Consider the following 19,148-nt stretch of genomic DNA (forward strand, 5'->3'; position numbering starts at 1 on the left):
GCGCTGTATAGCTCGCTTCTCTGCTAGTGAACCCTGGTTGTTTAAACGAGCCCCAGCGGTCCTCATTACCCTTTCCCTGGGCACGAGTCACGCACACGGACGCAGACAGACGCGCGCGTGCTCGTGACTGTACAGCGCTCATAGACAGAGGGGGGGGGAGATCAGAAGCATGCAGCTGCTGGCTTTGATGAAGTGTTTCAGAGCTTGACGCTAGTTTGAGAGACTTTTCTCTGACGACTGTCCTGTGCCTTATCAACCTCGTGGCTTAAGGGATTGTTACCACGGTGATGGGTCTAATGATGCTTGGACCGCCCAAGGGTAGACACACCAACACTCCAGAAAACGAAGCCCTTTAAACTTGATGCTGGTCCCATAACATATTTCTATTGGTATAAATCACAAATGGTAAAACACTTAAGTGCACTCAGTCAGCCATTGCACATCATTTCAGATACTGCTCGTATGTTTATTTATTTTTTATACACAAGCATCATTACAGTATATCCACTATTTCAAGCACTTAAGTGCAGCTATTTGAGCTCTCTACACCCTCCACCTCTGGAGCGTTTAATCACTGCTTTAGGTAAGCTCAGTTAAGCGTGCTCTCTCCTCTATCCATCCTTTTTCCCTTTGGGCACATGTCAGTTCCCTTAATTGCATCCATGTTTCCCCTCACTTGCGTCGTTTTCCTTGCATCGTAGTCCCGCAAGTCTAAAGACTCGACAAGGGATGCAAGGAAAAGATCCAAGAGAAGAGAAGAAGTGTTTTTTTTCTGAAGTGAGATGTCCCGTCCTTTGAGCTTCTGGCAGCTCAGCTGGATCAGCCTTCAGTCGGACTTTCGAACGCTTATAAACACTGTCCAGATACTTATTCGAATACAGAGCTCTATGTAGGGCACGGTTATTCTTTCCAGTGTACCTGTATGTTTAATCTAACTGAGACACTTCTAAACTGTTTTTAAAAACATGCATTCTTTATTTTCTATGTTATTATTCTGTAATTTGTCAGTTTGGATGTTTTAGCCTAATGTAAACTATGTAATTATATATGTTGTGTGGTTAGGGATAGGGTTAGACATGCAAGTTTCAATATTTTTTAACAACATGGTGAACATAAAAAGAGAAAAAAACAAACACTGCAATCTTAAATCAGTTCTGTTATTTGTCTATCTACTTAAATATTTAACTGTGGTGACTAATAGGCCAGCCTGATCAGCTGCAGTGTCCAACCGCTAACCAATCTCTGTCCAGTAAAAGAGTTAAATGAAGGATCAATCCTTGCCGCTCTCTGCTCAGACATCTCTCTTCGCTCCTCGTCCCTGAGAGGATAAATTAGAGTTTTGGAACGTCCTTCAAGATGAAAGGCTGGAATGAGTTCTGGGTCAAGCGAAGAGAGCCCGCTGATTACCTGGATCAGGTTTACTCAGTCAGTCAGATGCTGGAAGATACCATTATGGGTTGAAGTGGTGGAAGACTAAGTGAATTGGTGTCTTCCAACTTCAGACTGAATAAACACACCTGAAGGCAAGGGAAAGAAGCAGGGCAGTGGCTTGTGAGGACCAGGGTTGTATGGTTTACTTTATATTGTAGTATAAGTCTGATGCACATACAGTATGTTTAAACTGTTTTAGGAGTAATATTTGCTTCTGTTTGTGTTCGCTCAGATCCTATACACTGTCTTCAAATTCATTTTCCTTTTCCATTTGTGTCCGTGTTTTCATTTCTTTTCTTGCACCACCAGATACCACCCATGGAGCTGGAGATAGACCTGACATAATACCCATCTTGACTAGCGTGTGTGAGTGTGTGTGTGAGAGTAGTGCACCCGCTTTTTAGCCTGTGCGTCTGATATCGAGCGCTGTTTGAAGCGTTCGAGTGAAGCCGCAGTGGCCGGGTTCAGTGAGGCGATGATTTAGGGCTACAGCGGCCCTTGAATGTTGCTGGATGTGGCAGCACACTGCAGCCCCAGAGGTTTTCTAAAGAAACAATTGATTGAAACGCTTCTTTTGATGCACTCAAACACAGGTTTGATAGTACACATGTTGCATCACGTTCTCTGTTTTTTTTGTTTCCCTCGATAGCTCGGCACAGCTTCGGTTCAAAAGAGGCCAAGTCAGTTTCAAGATGGTTTATTTCTCTGTAACTTCAACATCCCCTGAAGGGATTCAGTATCTGTCTAAACAGAAGTCTTTTCTCTTTCTGTGTGAAGAAAAAAAAAAAAGTTCCCCTGTCGCTCATTGGCGTGTGATCTCCTCAAGATGTTCACAGACGTGGCCGACCTTCCGCAGCCGAGCTTTGCAGAGAGATGTCCCCTGGTCATGACTCCACTGCGGGGTAAAAAAGAAGGCTTTACTCTCTGGGGAGTTGACCAGAAAGCCATCATGTGGCGGAGTTAATCAATGTGACTATGGGCTAGAAGTAATCAAGTGATTAATCAGCGCGACATTCAGCTGACACAGGAATTTCTGGAAAGAAGCTTATGGATACCGAGAGAGGAGGAATATAGATAGAAGCAGTGTGGCAGACTCAGTGGAGGGCAGTAAACACAAACAGAAAATAACTTGGGATGTGGGAGGATTGGAGGCTTGTTCTCAAAGAAAACAATACCTACAAGACAGGAAAGAAAAAAAAAGAAAAGGTTGTTTGTTGTTTCGCTGTTGCATGTATCAATCTGTTTCTCGGTCCTTGGCTAAAATGAGGAGCAAAAAAAACAACTCTGTTCATTCTCAGTCCACTGAATGCAGAACACACACACACACACGGGCACGCACGCACACGTATCAATTGAGTAAACAAGAGATGCTGAAATAGGAGCAGGTTGAAGCAGCAAGATGCGATGTGATAAGGCATGTAGAGTCTTATTTTCTTGACGCAGTGGTGTGAATTTCCATCAGATGATGCAACGTGTTACCTGCCAAATTGAATCGCTTGCATCGCCCCCAGTTTTTACCATCGTTATAAGGAATCAGAAAACGTCGGACAGGTTGCTCACGTAGCTGGATGACTGGTTTTGAATTGCAGAAATGAGCTATTAGCTCAGGCTGTCTTCCTGCGCCGATGCAAACGCCAGTTTGTTCGTGCATTTTTGCTGGAAACTGTGCAATGCTCAGATCTTTTATATCATTTCTACTGTATTTCCACTGAAATGATGCACCTGTGCATCCGCAGAACTTGTAGGTAGCGTGAGGACTGCAAGGCAAAGCTCACTTTGTGTGTTTTCTATCTCAGTTATTGCTTCTTATAGTCCTTGTTATTGTACTCTTTTGCTTTTACTTCTACTTCCTTCGGATTTAACTGTAAAACATGAGATGTTTCCGTTCACACTTGAAACGGTCTCAACTGGCTTGCGATGCTCTTTGATTTGTCTAAAAACTCTAAAGCGAAATTAGATAGCTTCGCAATTCACTGTGATATTACTCAGCGCTGTCTCTACTTTGATCTGGCTAAATAAAAATGAAATGGAAGTCTGTGCCTTTCTCTTTGTGCCAAAACCCTCTGATATAGAGGCTCATGACAAGCTTTTGTAAAGTTCATTGTTCCAGGCTTAGGAAGTAGGACACAGTAAGGAACTCCAGACAGAGATGAAGGGTATGAGAAAAGGGCAGAGGAAGTGATAATTTCACTTGGTGACCCCTAACATTTCCACTCTCATTCCAAACTATGACCGCCGAGGGCGGGTGGTTCGGCGAAGAGAAGAGTGATTGAGGGATGACGAGGTAAAGAAGACATGGGCTAGGTCAAAGGGGGCTCACAGGAGCCCGGGGAGCCGGAGAGAGTCATGAAAAGTGAGAAAACCATGACGGTAACAGAAAAAAAAGTAGTGGATGCGTAGCGAGCAGGTGCAAGAATGAGTGATAGTGACAGGGGGGGGATGCTTTAGTTGAGGAGTTATGCCTTGAAGGGACAGGAGCATGATGGCTCATAGTTTATTCTCGTTTTATTTTAAAGACAATCCAGAAGGGGGGAAGGAAGGAGAAGGGGGAGTGAAAAAAAATAGACCCTCTCTGCTTGAAACAGTGGATCGCAATTCTTATTTATTTCCACATAAAAATATCCTGCATCATTAAAAGCTTCACTCTATTCACATAAGCCTCGGCATTTTCATGACTTAACTGAACTGAACTTAGCAAGAAAATCCAAAACAGAATATTAAGACAGAGAAAATCTCAACGGCCCTACTTGCAAATGAATGTACCACAAGGCACTTTGAATGCTTATGTCATATTCCTATTGAACTGCTATATATATACTGTATATACAACCACTTTGCATGAAATGCACATAGTACACGTTCATATCTCTTTGTTAAATTATACAGTATAACGTTAAAGAGGTGACGTATCATGTAATAACAGAAGATCTTTAGAGGGATAACGTCATTTGAGCTCTTAATTGCCTCTTTTTTGTAAAACGTCTTTTATCCTTTGTTCCCGTTACACTTTGTCTGGTCGTCTTTCTCCAGCAGCTACACATTTCCACACATTTAACACATCTCACTGCTACTTCCACTGGCCAGATGTGAAACAATTAGCTCAGGGACGCTCCAAACTCTGTGAGCTTATGTTCTCTAAACATCTGCCCACGCTTTTATGTATACGGGTGAACGCTGTTGGCAATGAACAGTATATAATCCACTTAACCTGAACAATAAGTTGAGGGCCAACTATTGCAAACTCGGAGATTGATTCTCAGTGAGACTGACAGTATAGCAACCTTTTCACGTTCCAGAGTGCTATTATGTTAATCTAAAAATATTGCTTCAGGACAAAGACAATGAGAAAAGCGCCGTTCTCGTTCTCTTTAGTACAGCGAAGAAGCAAACAAACACGTGAAACTGATGCCACAGAAGGAGATAAATAAAATATTTATATAACTCTTCTCTTTTTTTTTTTTTTTGAGAATGAATGCTTTGTGTCATGACACAGTCCCCAAACCCACTCGCACGCCCACACAGACTTTGCCGTGGCTCGAGCAACCACACCGAAATCTAGGACAGTCGTATATTTTGATGATTCAAGGCGAGATTATTTAGCTAAGCATGGTGTTCTCGGAATTAGTGGTGTTAAAAATTCCCACAGCGACCTAGAAGCAAGTGCGTATTACACAGCATTTCTCCCTGGGAAAAAAAAAAATTGCACAACTCTGATTAACCCCGCTGACCTCCGCGGGCTGAAATTAACTCTTTAGCTTAGCGCTCTCTTCATGCTGCACGAGATCCACTGCGCTCTCGATTAGCCTTGTGGCCTGACTGCTCTTGGGCTATTTATCCGGGATGCTCATTCCACACAACACCTTTTCTCTCCTTGGACTAAATTGCCTGGAACATTTTGTAGCGGGGCAGGAGGAGGAAGGAACGAGCTGTGAGGCCTCATCTCCAGAACTGATGAGGCCCTGGCAGTCCTTGAGCCCTGCAAAGAGAAAGATTGTTCTCACCGCAGACCGTACTGTATGTGTGTGTGTGTGTGTGTGTGTGTGTGTGTGTGTGTGTGTGTGTGTGTGTAGGGACTACTGCACACACACTGAGGAGTGAAGTAAAGTCTTTCAGAGTAGGTCAAGGCCGTTCACCTGGCTTTACATGTTTTTTACTTTCCTAGGAGACACACTGATTGGGAGAGAAAGGTTAATAATATGGGAGACATGGTATAGAGAGAAGAACAGGGAGATAGAAGTATAACTTACTTCTTAATAGTTAACTTTGAGTATGACAGTTTTTCCTGTCTTCAACTAAATAGCATTAGAAAATGGTCAGTTTCAATAAAGAGTCTGTTCTTTGAGTATATTTACCCTAATGGTTCTCCATTAGAAACACCAATCAATTAAAATATTTCTTGAATGACAGTATAAAATAAGTAGAGTGACTTAAAAGCCCCTATAAAAAGTAGGTTTCATTGATTTCTTATGTTTCTATTTCTCCACAGAGTCTCTCTTCTGTAATTCTCCTTCCTTCCCTGTAGTTCTCCTGTCCTGTCAAGTTTATTTCTGCATTGTGAGCCTTCCCTTCTTTTTTTTTACGACCCGTAAAGTTTATATGGGCTCAAAGTTACGATTGCAGTTTTACAGAACACTCTCTCTGTGTCAGGCGCAGCCCCGTAGTGGAAGTCTTCTTTCTGTTATGCAACAGAAAAATAAAATAATAAAACAATAAAAATGCTGGCAGTTCTCAGAGACACAGTCACATTTGCTGGTGTCAGATATGAATCCTCCCTGACAAAGAAAGTGATTTATTGTTAGCGAGGACCTCTGTGATAAATGCCATCACAATGAATCTTCAACCGTACCCAGCAGGCATTTCAAAGACAGAATACAAAATAAGTAACTTTGTCAAGGTAAAAATTAAACACGCTACTTTATTGTTGTGAAGTTGTAGTTGTAACAGAAGGAGATCAGAAGGCACTTGATCAAGCACGACTACGTGACGGATCGCTCTTCAAAAATAACCGAACCGAAGTAGGTTTTCATTACAACAATGTTATGTCAACATCCAAAACTCCTGCTTAGTGATTAAGAGTCAACTTTTATTATTCACGTTTCAGTCATGCATTTGAAAGAATGCTTTTTGTGATAATAACTTCCAAATACTGACCCAGTGAGCAGAGAGAACTATCTGTTGGGAACTTTACTTAAAAGACACCTTGTGAATGTCAAGAAACCATTTGCATCAAGCAATTGTACAATTTTTGCAACTGGCAAATACAATTTTTGCAACACACATGTCCAAGAAATTGCATTTAGATACTGATAGCTTGCATCTACATACACTTTAATTAAAAAAAAAAAAAGTAAAGCCAACCATATTACATTTTCTATAACAAGTTTAAGGAATGTGTTGGTCCGGTCACCAAAAAGAAAACAAATTCATTTTTTTCACCACAATATTTCTGAAAGGTTTACTTGCATATTATACCTAATACGTAATTATCATTTAACCTTGTCTAATCTTGACTTTTAATAGAAACAAGATGCTGAAAACCCTGGCCTCTGATCTCAGAGTGCTGCACTCCCATGTCTACAACCACCTCCCCATGAATTCTGTGCAATATAAATGTAATGCTTTCTACAACATGGATGAAAAGCCGGGCAGCAATGGCTTTAATATGAATGAGTAGGTATGGATTTGTATTAGTAATTATAAAGGTTTGGACTTGAAAAAAGTCTCTGCCTGTTCAACAGAGTAGAATTCAAAGCATATGTCCTCCAGTGAGGGAGCGAATGAATTAATTATTCCCCCTAAATGAACATACAAGAAAACTTATCTTATAAGGACAAGGCTGTGGTGGCATGAGCATAACAGTGAAATTTAGTTTGGTTTTAATGGGACTGTGCATTAGAATAAATATGACAGCATGTTACTAGTCAGCTGTTAGCCCAGCAGCTGGATGAGCCACTGATTGCCAACTGACACCTACTGCATGTAGTGCTGCGCTGTAACTAAAAGCTAAGCTGAATTTTTGCAAAAGGAACCCAAGCAATATCTCAGATGCCCCTTTTGAAACCGTGGGAGCATTTAATAAGTCACGTTACAGCTGTTCTACATGGATGCTTGCCTTGGCTTTGTACATACCTGCTGCTGTTCTGAGGAGCTAAAACTGCTGGCTGCTCACGAAAGCCTCCATCTCCAATATAGCAACCATATTTGATGCTTCTGCAGAAGACTCTGAGGTCACTCTAAACAGGCAGGAGTGGGTTATGTGTGGGTGGATATGAGCATGTAACTTTGAGAGAGCATGTGCCTTTTTATAAGAGCATGAGGTCAGGGTTAGGTCTAATTTTGTGAATGAATACGCAGAACGTACAGCTATATTTTAAAAGCGGGCCTTGTCTAGATTACAGACATTAGGAGAAAAAAACTAATTGTAGCAGGTATATTATAGAACTCATTGGTGCTCAAGTAAATGGCTTTCATATCGTATCTAAAGAAAAATAAAAAAAGCAAAATCATCTGGAGCAAAACAGAACACACTGTAACTAAACCGAAAATAAACCCAGGCAGATATCAGCCTGTACCAAAGCATACCAGTCACACAAATGTAGTTATACAACCAACACCGGGAGAACATTCATTAATGAAAACACAGTGATGTCAAGGACACCGTGACAATAAAAATGTTGCTTGCAGCTGAAAACAAAGTGTTGTAAGTGCCTGCCTGTGTCACCAGTAATAATATATGCTATTATTATTATTATTATATAAAACTGATATTGTGTAGCTCTGTTTCATTTTATTTATTTTGATTTTTCATTTATATACATTTATATCCTCCTCTCTTGAAAAAAAAGAAGAAAGCACCCCGGCTAACCCTGTAGAAAGGTGCAATGCCTGCGTGTGGGCGCGCGAGTGCACGTGCAGGTCCATGCGCACTGAGCATGTGTGATGCTTGCGATTGCCCCCTTGTCCTGCTGAGCTCACCCTTCCCTTTGATGAAAGGTAGTTGACAGAGGTAAGTGGTGTGTGTGAGTATTTGTATACTCAGGAGAGAGGCTGAGGCTAAGTGTCAGTGTGTGAGTATCATTTTTGCGTGCCCCCTTTCCAAGTGGTGGAGGACCAAAGTCTGGCATTTTGAGACTCTTCTCGTGCTTTTCTGTTATGATTCATGATAAACACCTGCCAGAGTGTGGTCTGGGTTGTTTGGGCCTGCGAGTTAAGTGCCTATGATAATGCAGGTTTGTGTGCACAGTATTTGTGTGTTTTTTGCGCTTGTGTGTGTTTATGAAGCAACAAATGCGTTTCAGCATGTTGGCAGATGCTAATTTTCAATTTCATTCGTAGATTGCATAGAGTTTGTTCTTATTAGCGGGATTCACAGACTGCTTTCATTGTTGATTACCAGAGAGAGGAATCAATGCCAGGCATGAATAAACATACAGTAAGTCACCAACATTAACTGTTGTGCTCAGACACAAGATACAGATACTGTAGACAGTCACACAGAGCTGGGTCTGCTTTTGTTCTATCAGACACAAGGACTGAATAATACAAGAAAGATTTTAATAGAAACAGATGGACGTTGAATGAAAAAAAATGAAAGCTACTGAACAATAGGCAGAGCAAAAAGACAGGAATCCTAGAGACATAACAGCACAACAGCTGCCCTTCACCACAGATGAGAACAACCGTCTGCCGGCTCCATTTACCCATTCAGACCAGTGACCGAGTGTGGAGATTTATAATCCACCTCCCTTCCTCCATCCAGCCACCCGCGCCCCTTCTATCCCGCGTCCCATCCTTTCCAGCATCAGCATGACAGTGTTGCTATGGCAATAGCATCCCACTGCAGAGGTAAATGTGAGCAGTAATCGATCTTTCCGTGCGGCTGCGTCGTACACATACATATCACTGCTGTCATGTGAAAGCCTCACGGTAAAGTTCAGTGTTGTGGATGTTTTTAGGGGGATATTTTTGGCACATCCGTGTCAGAGGGAGAGAAGCAGAAAATAAGACGAAGGCAGAGAGGGGGAGGTGACAGCTGCACCATCAGCTGAGCTCATGCTTCTGCTCTTTTGTTTTAAATTCATACATAGTCTTACAAGCTCCTCTATGTTTGACAAAATCCTTTCAGTCGTGGGCTTAATTAACCTTTCAGACTGCAAAATGAAGTTAAATATCATGCCTTTTCTTTTTAGCTCTGCAAAAGCTGACGTTTTGGACATGAAAACGATACAAAATACTGCAGCCTATTCTTAGCAAAATTAGCTTATTTAAGACATGCTAGGAGCGTAGTGTCAGAGTTGACAGTGTTGGTTGGGTTATTTTAGACGACCGCTTTGTTCCAGAATCAAATATCTCAACTACATTTACATTTAGTTTTGGGCAGATGCTTTTATCCAAAGCGAACTACAAGTGAGGTACAAAAACAAGCAAATACTGTATCTATCAGAGCCTGCACAGAGTTGTGTTGTATGGTCCAAAAGGTAGGGTCTGAGACAGAGGAGATGTGGTCAGTAAAGCTTGGTTGATTATCACTGATCACCCCCCGGTTTCTGGCAGACTTAGTTTTGAACAACCACTGTATGTTGATGCTGATGTTGTGTTTTGTTGAAGGTCTGGCTGGGAACACAAAAACCTGAAGATGCCTTGCTCCCATCCAGGCAGCAATGTCGACAAGGCATGCAGACATGCGTATTGTGAAAGTGGAGTCATCAAGTGGAAATGACAGGAAGTGTGTCGTCAGCATCACATCGATAGATAAAGCCATGTGACTAGATGATGGAACCTAGGGATGTAGTATGGAAAAGATTAGAGGACCAAGAACTGAGCCCTGCAGCATGCCAGTGGAGAAGCTGTAAAAGTTAGAAAGAGTTTGACATAAATACTATATTGTGCTGATGTTTATGATCCTCAGAGGATGCGTCCTATATACTTAACAACATAATGTTTCTGCTTGTGGCACCAAAAACCAATTCTTTAATTGGTATCTGACTAGACATGCACTCTGGACACAGGCTTTGCATAAGTGTGTCAGACTAAGGCAAAGATAAAAAGTGCACCAACACTGGCTTTGCAACAACTTCACCTAGGGCTCAAGCTTATCTGACATTGATTCATTTAATGTGCTCCTAGACTTGACTGTAAACACTGCTACACTTGCCTTTCGCAAATGCCCTGTACTGCGGCATGCTAAAGCGTAGGACTAATTGTCTGTAATTGATCAGTCCAATGCACTGCAATAATTTAGCTCTGCTTTGAATGAATTGTTTTGGCCATCCTTGCATTGATTGCTCTTTGATTGTAGCTCTGTAGATGTGTTCAGAGTCCGCTGGACTGTAAATCCATCTAAATTCTCATCATCTTATGAAACCGAAAGAAAGATCGAGATGGGAGACAGAGGGTGAGGGGGTGGAGGGCAGAATGATAGACCAAATGACTATGTGGTGTGGGAGTTGGAAGATTTGAAAATATCTAATAAGAAAAAGAAAAATGGGGGAAAAAGGGGCAATTTGAAAGGGAGAATGAAAGTGAAATGAAACAAAGCCAATGTGGTAGTTTGGAAGTATACCAGGGCTTGTGTTGATCTTTGTGTATATATCATGTGGCTGTATGTGTGTAGGTGTGAAACAAAAACACCAGTCAGCCTGTGGGGCTAAGAAAACTAGATTCAGAATCCATTTTGAAGGCACACAAATGACCTTGAGGCCCCCATGGCCAGGCACACGCTGTCCTGCACCATCCAGATTCAGCTTCTCTCTTCATATGTGGTGCTGAGAGAGAACGAGGCGAGAGAGGAGTGAGAGAGAGAGAGAGAGAGAGAGAGATGGAGTGGGTCTGTCTGCCCAGTAGCTTATAAAAAGTCCATTATGGTGTGCTTCTATCAGTTTGGGCTCTCCCAGATGGACCCTGGAGTAAATGGACAGCACCAGAGAGCTATAAGCTCAGATTTGATATACGGCTGAGAAATAGCTCTGTGTGTGTTCGTGTGTGCCATTGTGTGTGCTCCTGAGCATGTGCATTCAATCATATACGCTGCTGACAGTAGTCAACAGTGAACATTTCTGTGCCACTGTGTTTGTGTGTGTGTGTGCCATTGACTTAACACAGCTGTTTTACTGCATTTCCATATGTGCTACCCAGCCACACACACACAAACACATCACACATACACATATAGTCGTCCCAGCAGGCTTAAATCCCGGCTCAGTCTGACAAAAGGGCCTGTGGCTCTGACTGGCTCTCTCCCAATCCCCTTCCTTGCCTGCTGTTTTGTACAGGCTCAGATTTGGTTTAGTATGTGATGTTTATCGGTCATATTTACTTCCTATTGTGTAGGTGTGTGTGTGTGTGTCAACATCAAGGTATATTTGAGCGTTGGTGTCATCGCTCATGTGCATATTTGGACATTCATTGTGCTGTGTGCGTGCCTCCATGCTTGTTTGTGTTCACCGACACAGTCTCGACCACTCTTCACACCGAGCTGAGGAGCCAGACATAAGCCTCTGACTCTGTGATTGGGACTTTGTCCTTCCTCATGCTACTTTAACAACTGCCTGTTTGAGGAAGAGAAAGAGAAAATGGCAGGAGAGAGGAAGGAGTTGGACGAGACTGGTTGACAACCACTTCCTTTCCACTTTCTTAACAACTTAAGTGGAGTGGTTTCCTCAAAAAGCAGATGAACTTTAGGTGGGACCAGCACTGTAATGTCCATTTACTTGCATTTTCAACTCGCTGACATTTGCTTAAATTAAAATGTGGCAGATTATCACTTAATTGGACTTCACCTGACTTTGCTGACATTTCATTAGTGCACAGTTCAATGACCGTTGTCTATACCAACATGACTGTGACTAAAATAACCAGTCTCTAACTCTCTGCTGATCACTAGTAAAGCTAAGCACGTGTATTGATTTTAGACAATACACATGTTCTCAGCACTGTAATAAATAGCCAGGCTTTGGAAACAGTGGAGTTCTTTAAATACCATTGACAATAAACTATCATTAGAACAAAATACAAACATGCTCTGCAGGAAAAAGTCAACATCTGACAGCTCCATGTGCTGCCTTCAGGTTCTCTCTTCAGCAGCCACGAGCCACAAACTCAGAGAGAAGATGTCAATAAGGGGTCCTCCCCCTCATAACACTAATAACCACCACAGATAAATGTGTAACAGTACTTTTAAAACATTTTCAGAACAGTTTTATCTGTTATTATTATTATTTTTTTTTTTAACAAGCTGTATATGATCAGGTTCAGACCAGCCGCTTTAAGCAGACTCAGACTTATACAGATATAAATGTCTTTTACATTCTGATAATAAAGTGATAATACTTTTTTTTTTCTCCTCATTTCTATTTTTTCTCTTCTACAATTTTCAAATCTATTTTCAATTTACTGACACTTTTCATTCAGATTACACTGAAGCATCAGTCACCACTTAAAGCAAATATCACACCACCGCCTCACCTCCCGATCATCTGTAGAATTATCAACCCTAAGTGATACTGCCAGCAATAGATAAAAAAAATAAAAAATAAAAAGTAGATTCCCTTGGAGGTTAGGAAATAGCTGAAGAAGATGGAAAATAGTAAAGGATGAGAGAGGGAGAAACCGTTTGATAAAGTGTGGGATGATGTGTCCATTAAAGTGGGGTTTAGAACATTAAACAATATAGAGGGGTTTTGTAAAGGTCAGCCCTCTCGGGGGGGGGTTTATCCATATTGATCTTTACTTTCGATTGTGCCGAACTCCACACTGTGTCCATCTAAATCCTCTCCTGTGCTGAGGGAGAGCCGCTGGTCATTTATGTGAGACATCGCTGCCTCGCTGACATCTAGGTATGTCTCTAGGTATATTCTAGGTAGAATATAAACCCCACACCGGGGGAGGGGGGAATTTTATTTGTTCCACATTCTGCTAGAAAACATGATTGAGAAACTCGAATCAGTAGATTTCCTGAAATATTTCGAAGGTGGTAGAGTAACTCAGCCGTCCGCGTGGCCGGGAACAGGAGCAGCACTGCTAGCTTTGTGGTCTGTGATGTCTTTCTTGCCGCTTTTATTCACTTTAGCCTTCAGCTAGCATGTATTAATGCTGTCACGCACCCAGCAGCAATTGAATTGGTTTAATTTTTAACGTTTAAAGTTAATAGGCAAGGGCTTTTGTTAAAGCGTCACGAATTCTTGAGTTTAGCTAAGACAATGTAGCTCCAACAACCAAGCTAAACAACAACAACAACAACAACAACAACAACAGCAAAAGCAGGAAAGAACTGATATTATTATCATTGTTATTATTATTTTTATTGTATTGCCTCATCTAGTTTGAAGTAATAAACAAGTATTTTTATAACACAGCCTGTAGCACCACAAAAATGTAGCTAGCAATATATGTCTGACTATGGAAGTATGCTAGGTGCTGCAGGCTACATGCTAGTGAACTAGGCATGCCATCATTAGCAGCTTACTTTATAGCAGAAAAAAAAAAAAAAACAACATGTTTACTATTTTGCTATTGTGTTTTAGTGTTTTGGATCAGGGCTAGCAGGATTACTACTTGTAGTTTGTTTCAAATCAAAGTCAAACTACAGTAGCAACCCACACATAGAGCTAGCATGCCTGCTAGCCGTGGCTCAGCTTCTCCTCTAACAATATTCATTTTTATTCTAGGGAGTGAGGCAAAATGGAAATCTGTTCATCATCGTCGAAAACACTTCACGAGCACTGTGCACCATTTGCTAATTTTCAGTTTGTTTCCAAACTAAGTGCAACTTGCAACCCACACACATGCACACAATAGTTATTTCTTTTACCCAAGGCGGTAGCCAGCTGCACATTTCATCTAGACAGCACACAAACAGCATTATTACATCGTTCCTGTGCTGAAGTATGGTCCTTATGGCCTTTAATAGACAAGTGAGAACAACTCACATAAGGGAAAGGGAGGGATTTGGAAAAAGCGAAATCCTGACAAACAGTTGTCTCGGTAAAAAGGCCAAATTAGGGGGCTGTTTGCAATGGGCGTTTGAGCAACCATGACAGAGCCTCAACTCACTGTCCAAGCACTCGCGCTTTGTGTGTCTGTGCATTTGGAGGATCGGGGTGTGCTGCGCGTGCACGTGTTTTGTTTTCCTTCTTTAGGTCAACTCCTTGAAAGAGGCTAATGCGTGCAAATTTTCGTGTCAGTCACCGGCGGTCTGTTATTTAATACACACACACACACACACAGAGACTCACAACGCATGTAGATAATGTGCCTTGGTTATGCTGTATATCTCAGTCTCTTTGCATACTGTAAAAAGCATCCACTGCAAAAAACAAAATCCCACGGGCGAGAAGTACCCAAGTGAAAAATAACTGCTAAATCAAAAGGCTGTTTTCTCTGCAGAGGGAGTTGATTAAGTCTAGCGTTGCTGAAACTAAGCCTACAAATCCATTTACACAGAACTGAACAGTCTGCGCTCCATATTGAGATAAAACCGACTTAGATATGTTCCATGATTTCGCTTTTACTCCATACTTTCTCTAGGCGATCGCTCTTTCCACAATTGCTCCCCCGTTTATATGAGATGTTCCACTTCGAAATCAATGCTCTGCACATCAGATCCAGTTTATTCTCCACTGCAGCAGCACATTTTTCATATTTGTATAGTTCATAATCAAGACTAAACTTTTTATTAGTGACTTACTTTGCTGCGCAGAACTCTGATTTTGTTTTATTTTTTATTTTTATTGACCTTTCATGTTTTAACTTTGAGCTAATGAGCTTGTCAGAATTGACTTCCTCTTGATTTTTGAGACTTTACTGCAGACTTGACATTCTGATAACTGTTGCTGCATGATGTGGGCTGAAAAGTATCAGCGTGTTCTTTAAATATTCTGCTACATGGATCGTGCCAAGGAAATGTAGGCGTATTTTATTTTGCCAGAGTCGTGTTTTGGATGTACTCAAGAACTTGAATTTTTTTTTTTTTTACTTTTCTGAATGTACAAAGTATATGTGGGTGCCGACGAACACATATTTACTATAGCTTTAAAACCAACATTCTGTATGTTACTACACAAGCATACATGGCAAAAAAAATGGACATATTTATGCATCATTCATCTTTTCACTGCAAAAGAGAATTTCAAATAGAATTTATTATTATAATAATATATTATTGAATTCCATTATTAATTGTCCATTACAGACCAGTATGATGATGATGATCTGAAGGTGAAAACCCAGAGACCTCGATCTGCTGACCAGCCAGGTGTGTTTCAGGCACAAACAGGTGAGTAAACTGTGTGTGTGTGTGTGTGTGCGCGTGTGTGTGCGCGTGTGTGGGCTGCGCACATACATTTACAATAGAATAGAATTAAATACAGCTCCTGCATATACTCTGTGGAGCAGGGAGTACCTTCTGCCAGGGGAAACCCTCTTGCTCTGTCTTGTCCTTCTCCTCTTCTACCCCTCCTTGCTTCTCTCCAGGCATGTGTGATGAGCTTAAGCCCTGACTCACGGTATGTTAATGAAGATGTAATGCGATTAACGGACATGCAATTAATTTGATTTCGTTCTTTGCCATGTGATGACGCCTCCATCAGAGGACACGGCGCTCATAAACAATTTAGAAAGAGGGAAATGGAATGACTTAACTCTCTTTCAAGGGCGTATCTCAAAGGGAACAATGAAACAGTCTTCACAGCTGCCTGGGGTACTCAAAATCACCTACAGTCATGTCTGAACACCTCATTTTGTATTGACGCATAAATACACATCAAAACAGACTCATAGAAGATACATGGAGGCACTCAGGCTTAAAGCCCTCTAACAATGACATGATGTGTTACCATGAGTTCATGAGCATCAACCTCATGCATATTCAGCAGATGTTTATTCCTTTATTATGAAAGGGTAGTCGTTTATTATAGATCATTACAGTTTTCCTCTAAAATGTAGCTAGGGTTAGGGTTAGGATTAAAGCTGGAGGGCTCATTTCCCCCAAATTTAGCCTTGGTCTCTAACAATAACCCTTCATCAATGCCCATGACTGTATCCAGGAGGGAACATTCACCAATTCTACCCCTTCAGTGACAGCATACTGAGCTATTTAGCCAATGAGGAGAAATCTGACGAGGAACAGAAAATGAAGAATGAGTTAGGGAAAAAGAGATTTGAAAGACATAAAGATGGATTTGCTAGTTTTGCAAATGTATGCATCCCTTGTGGCGTTAGCTATAGCAACTGGAGATGGCAGCGAGAGTCTGGAACTCGTGTGCCTCTGAATGTTAACATGTACTCTGAAGCAGCAGGAACTGTGGTTAGTGAACCCTGTGAGCTATTATTTGGTCATAACTAATATTCCTTACTCTGTATTCCTTTGCGTTTTATCTGCTTATGCGATTATATTTCTTTCGATTTGATAATGGTGTTTTATGTGATATTCTACATCTGTTGCATCAGATGTTGGCCCTGTAGGTAGTATCACTTGCATGGCAATAGATATGCATACATCTTTGGCATACTGAAGGAGCTCTGAAGGGAAGAATGTATTTGACTGTTAAGTTTAAATATGAATAATCAATTACCAGCATCAGTGACAGTTTTTTTTTTAGACAAAAAAACTAACACTTATTGTTCATATTTAAGGTCATCAGATCAGGCTACACCTAAATAACACCGCTCCACCATATTGTAGATGAATACAGGCTGTATTATCTTGTCTAAATGTCTCTCAATAGGTTTTATATATATGTATATGTGTATATGAAATATGTTGTTATAACTACACACAGTCTGTCTGTGACCACACGGCTCTTTCATCATCTGGATCCAAGTTTTTCTCTTGACAATTGTATAAATTACAGTTTGTCTGTTTTTATTGTAGTAAGTCGCAGTGTGGTGTCACAGTCATCCCAGAGGAAATTTAGATTTTATTTCAGTAAATAATAAGCAGATAAAAACAGAGAATCTGCTAAAAAGAATCAATGAAGCAGACATTTTTCGATGCTTCTGAGAAAATTGGAAACAAAAGGATTCAGTAGTTCCTCTGACTCTGGCCTCTTGGTTGTGACTTGTGACTGGTTTGTGACCCTTATAACAAATCAGCCTTTTTTTTTAAATAATATACTATAAACACCATGTGGCCAACAACTGCAGTCATTCAAAATATGCATTGTCTTTCCTTTCGTCTCTTGTCCTGTTCTTCAGGTGACCCTGCAGCAGAGGAGTGGTCACAATGGAGTGTGTGTTCACTCACTTGTGGCCAAGGCTGGCAAGTGAGGACACGATCTTGTGTTTCTTCTCCCTACGGGACTCTGTGCAGCGGTGCCCTGCGAGAAACACGCATGTGCAACAACAATGCTTCCTGTCCGGGCGAACCCGGGATCACAGGCTCAGGTACCAGTACCAAACTATGCAATGACAACCTTTTATAGTATTGCATAAAACTCAGAGGTTCCTACTGGTTAGTAAAATATGCAACTTTAAACAAAATGCATACACCCACACTGTGCACACACACACACACTCACACACATACACAGGCACACACATCATCACACATGTCACATGAGATCTGCTCAGCCAAAACATAATCTAACCATGGTGCCATAGGAAAAAAAAAAAAAAAAAGAAATCATACATCCTGTGAATGTCATTTTGTCATTTCACTTCACACTGCTGGCCAGCTGAGAGAGAAAGACAGTGAGAGACATGACACCTGAGCTCCATGTCAGTAAGTCTATTAGACCTGCCACAGCTCAGAGGTTCATACTTTCTGGCTTTTCTATCTTTAGCTCTCCTCTCACCAGTGCTCTCATTTTCCATGTTAAGTGTATATTTATATCTATATGTAAAATAATATATGTATACCAGTGTCCATATATAGCTGATCCACATCTTCTGTTCTTCAGGCTTTGTACTTCAGCACATTTAATATTAAATACAGTCATACAGTGTGTGGATACTACATTCTACATATTACAGCATTATGGCTTTAATTTAACCAAGGTAGCTAAAGTTGTGTGGGAGATGTTAGGCTTTTTAACACAGTGCCTACTGCAGTTCAGCATTATCGAGTCTTGATATCAGCTGATGAAGAAGTTATCTCAGCTCCTCACCGTGAAAATATCTTTGGTTGCATTGGTCTTACATTCAGGATCATTGTCCTACTAAATGACAAAATGTTGTCCAAATGATTTTGATAAATTTGGCTAAAACAGAGCGCGTGCTCCTGTATTCTTCTGCCTTTATGCTGTTGTTTCTGTCAGCAGTGAAGTCATCAAAAAATGCCAATGTGCCAGTTCTATTGGCAGACATACGTGTTCAAGCCGTAGCAGATCTAACATCGTGTTTGACAGATGTGGTGTCATGCTTTGGCTAATGAGAATTTCCTACATTTCTCCACATTTTCCTCTTTCCCTCATTTTGGTCGAGCTTTCCATCTGTAGTCCATAGAACTGTATTCCAGAACTTAGACATTTTCTTTTCCTAAATATTTGATATGTAACTACAACGTGACCTTTCTGTTCAGGTTTACCTTAAACCATCAGTTTGAATTTTGTGCTGGATCCTTCAACGTTATGGTCATGAAGTTTTCTCTTTACCATTGACAAGCATACTTTAACGCCTACATCCTGAAGAGCACTCTTGACTTCTTTTCATGCACCATGCAAATAATTTTCTGTTTGACCAAAAGAGTTGTGCTCTTTTAGACTACTAGGTTGCTTGCCATT

At 41.0% G+C, this 19,148-nt stretch overlaps 1 protein-coding gene across 1 annotated transcript in view; it reads left to right on the forward strand.

Moving 5' to 3' along the window:
- The window catches only part of adgrb2 (adhesion G protein-coupled receptor B2), a 196,341-nt gene that overhangs the window by 80,872 nt on the left and 96,321 nt on the right, over positions 1-19,148 (forward strand). Inside the window, exons 3-4 of the mRNA XM_026347650.2 lie at positions 15,620-15,703; positions 17,623-17,811. Coding sequence (XP_026203435.1) covers positions 15,620-15,703; positions 17,623-17,811 — 273 coding nt within the window. The remainder of the gene's footprint in view (positions 1-15,619; positions 15,704-17,622; positions 17,812-19,148) is intronic.

This window comes from Anabas testudineus, chromosome 11 (assembly GCF_900324465.2).
Source record: "Anabas testudineus chromosome 11, fAnaTes1.2, whole genome shotgun sequence".
In the NCBI taxonomy this organism is placed as follows: domain Eukaryota; kingdom Metazoa; phylum Chordata; class Actinopteri; order Anabantiformes; family Anabantidae; genus Anabas; species Anabas testudineus.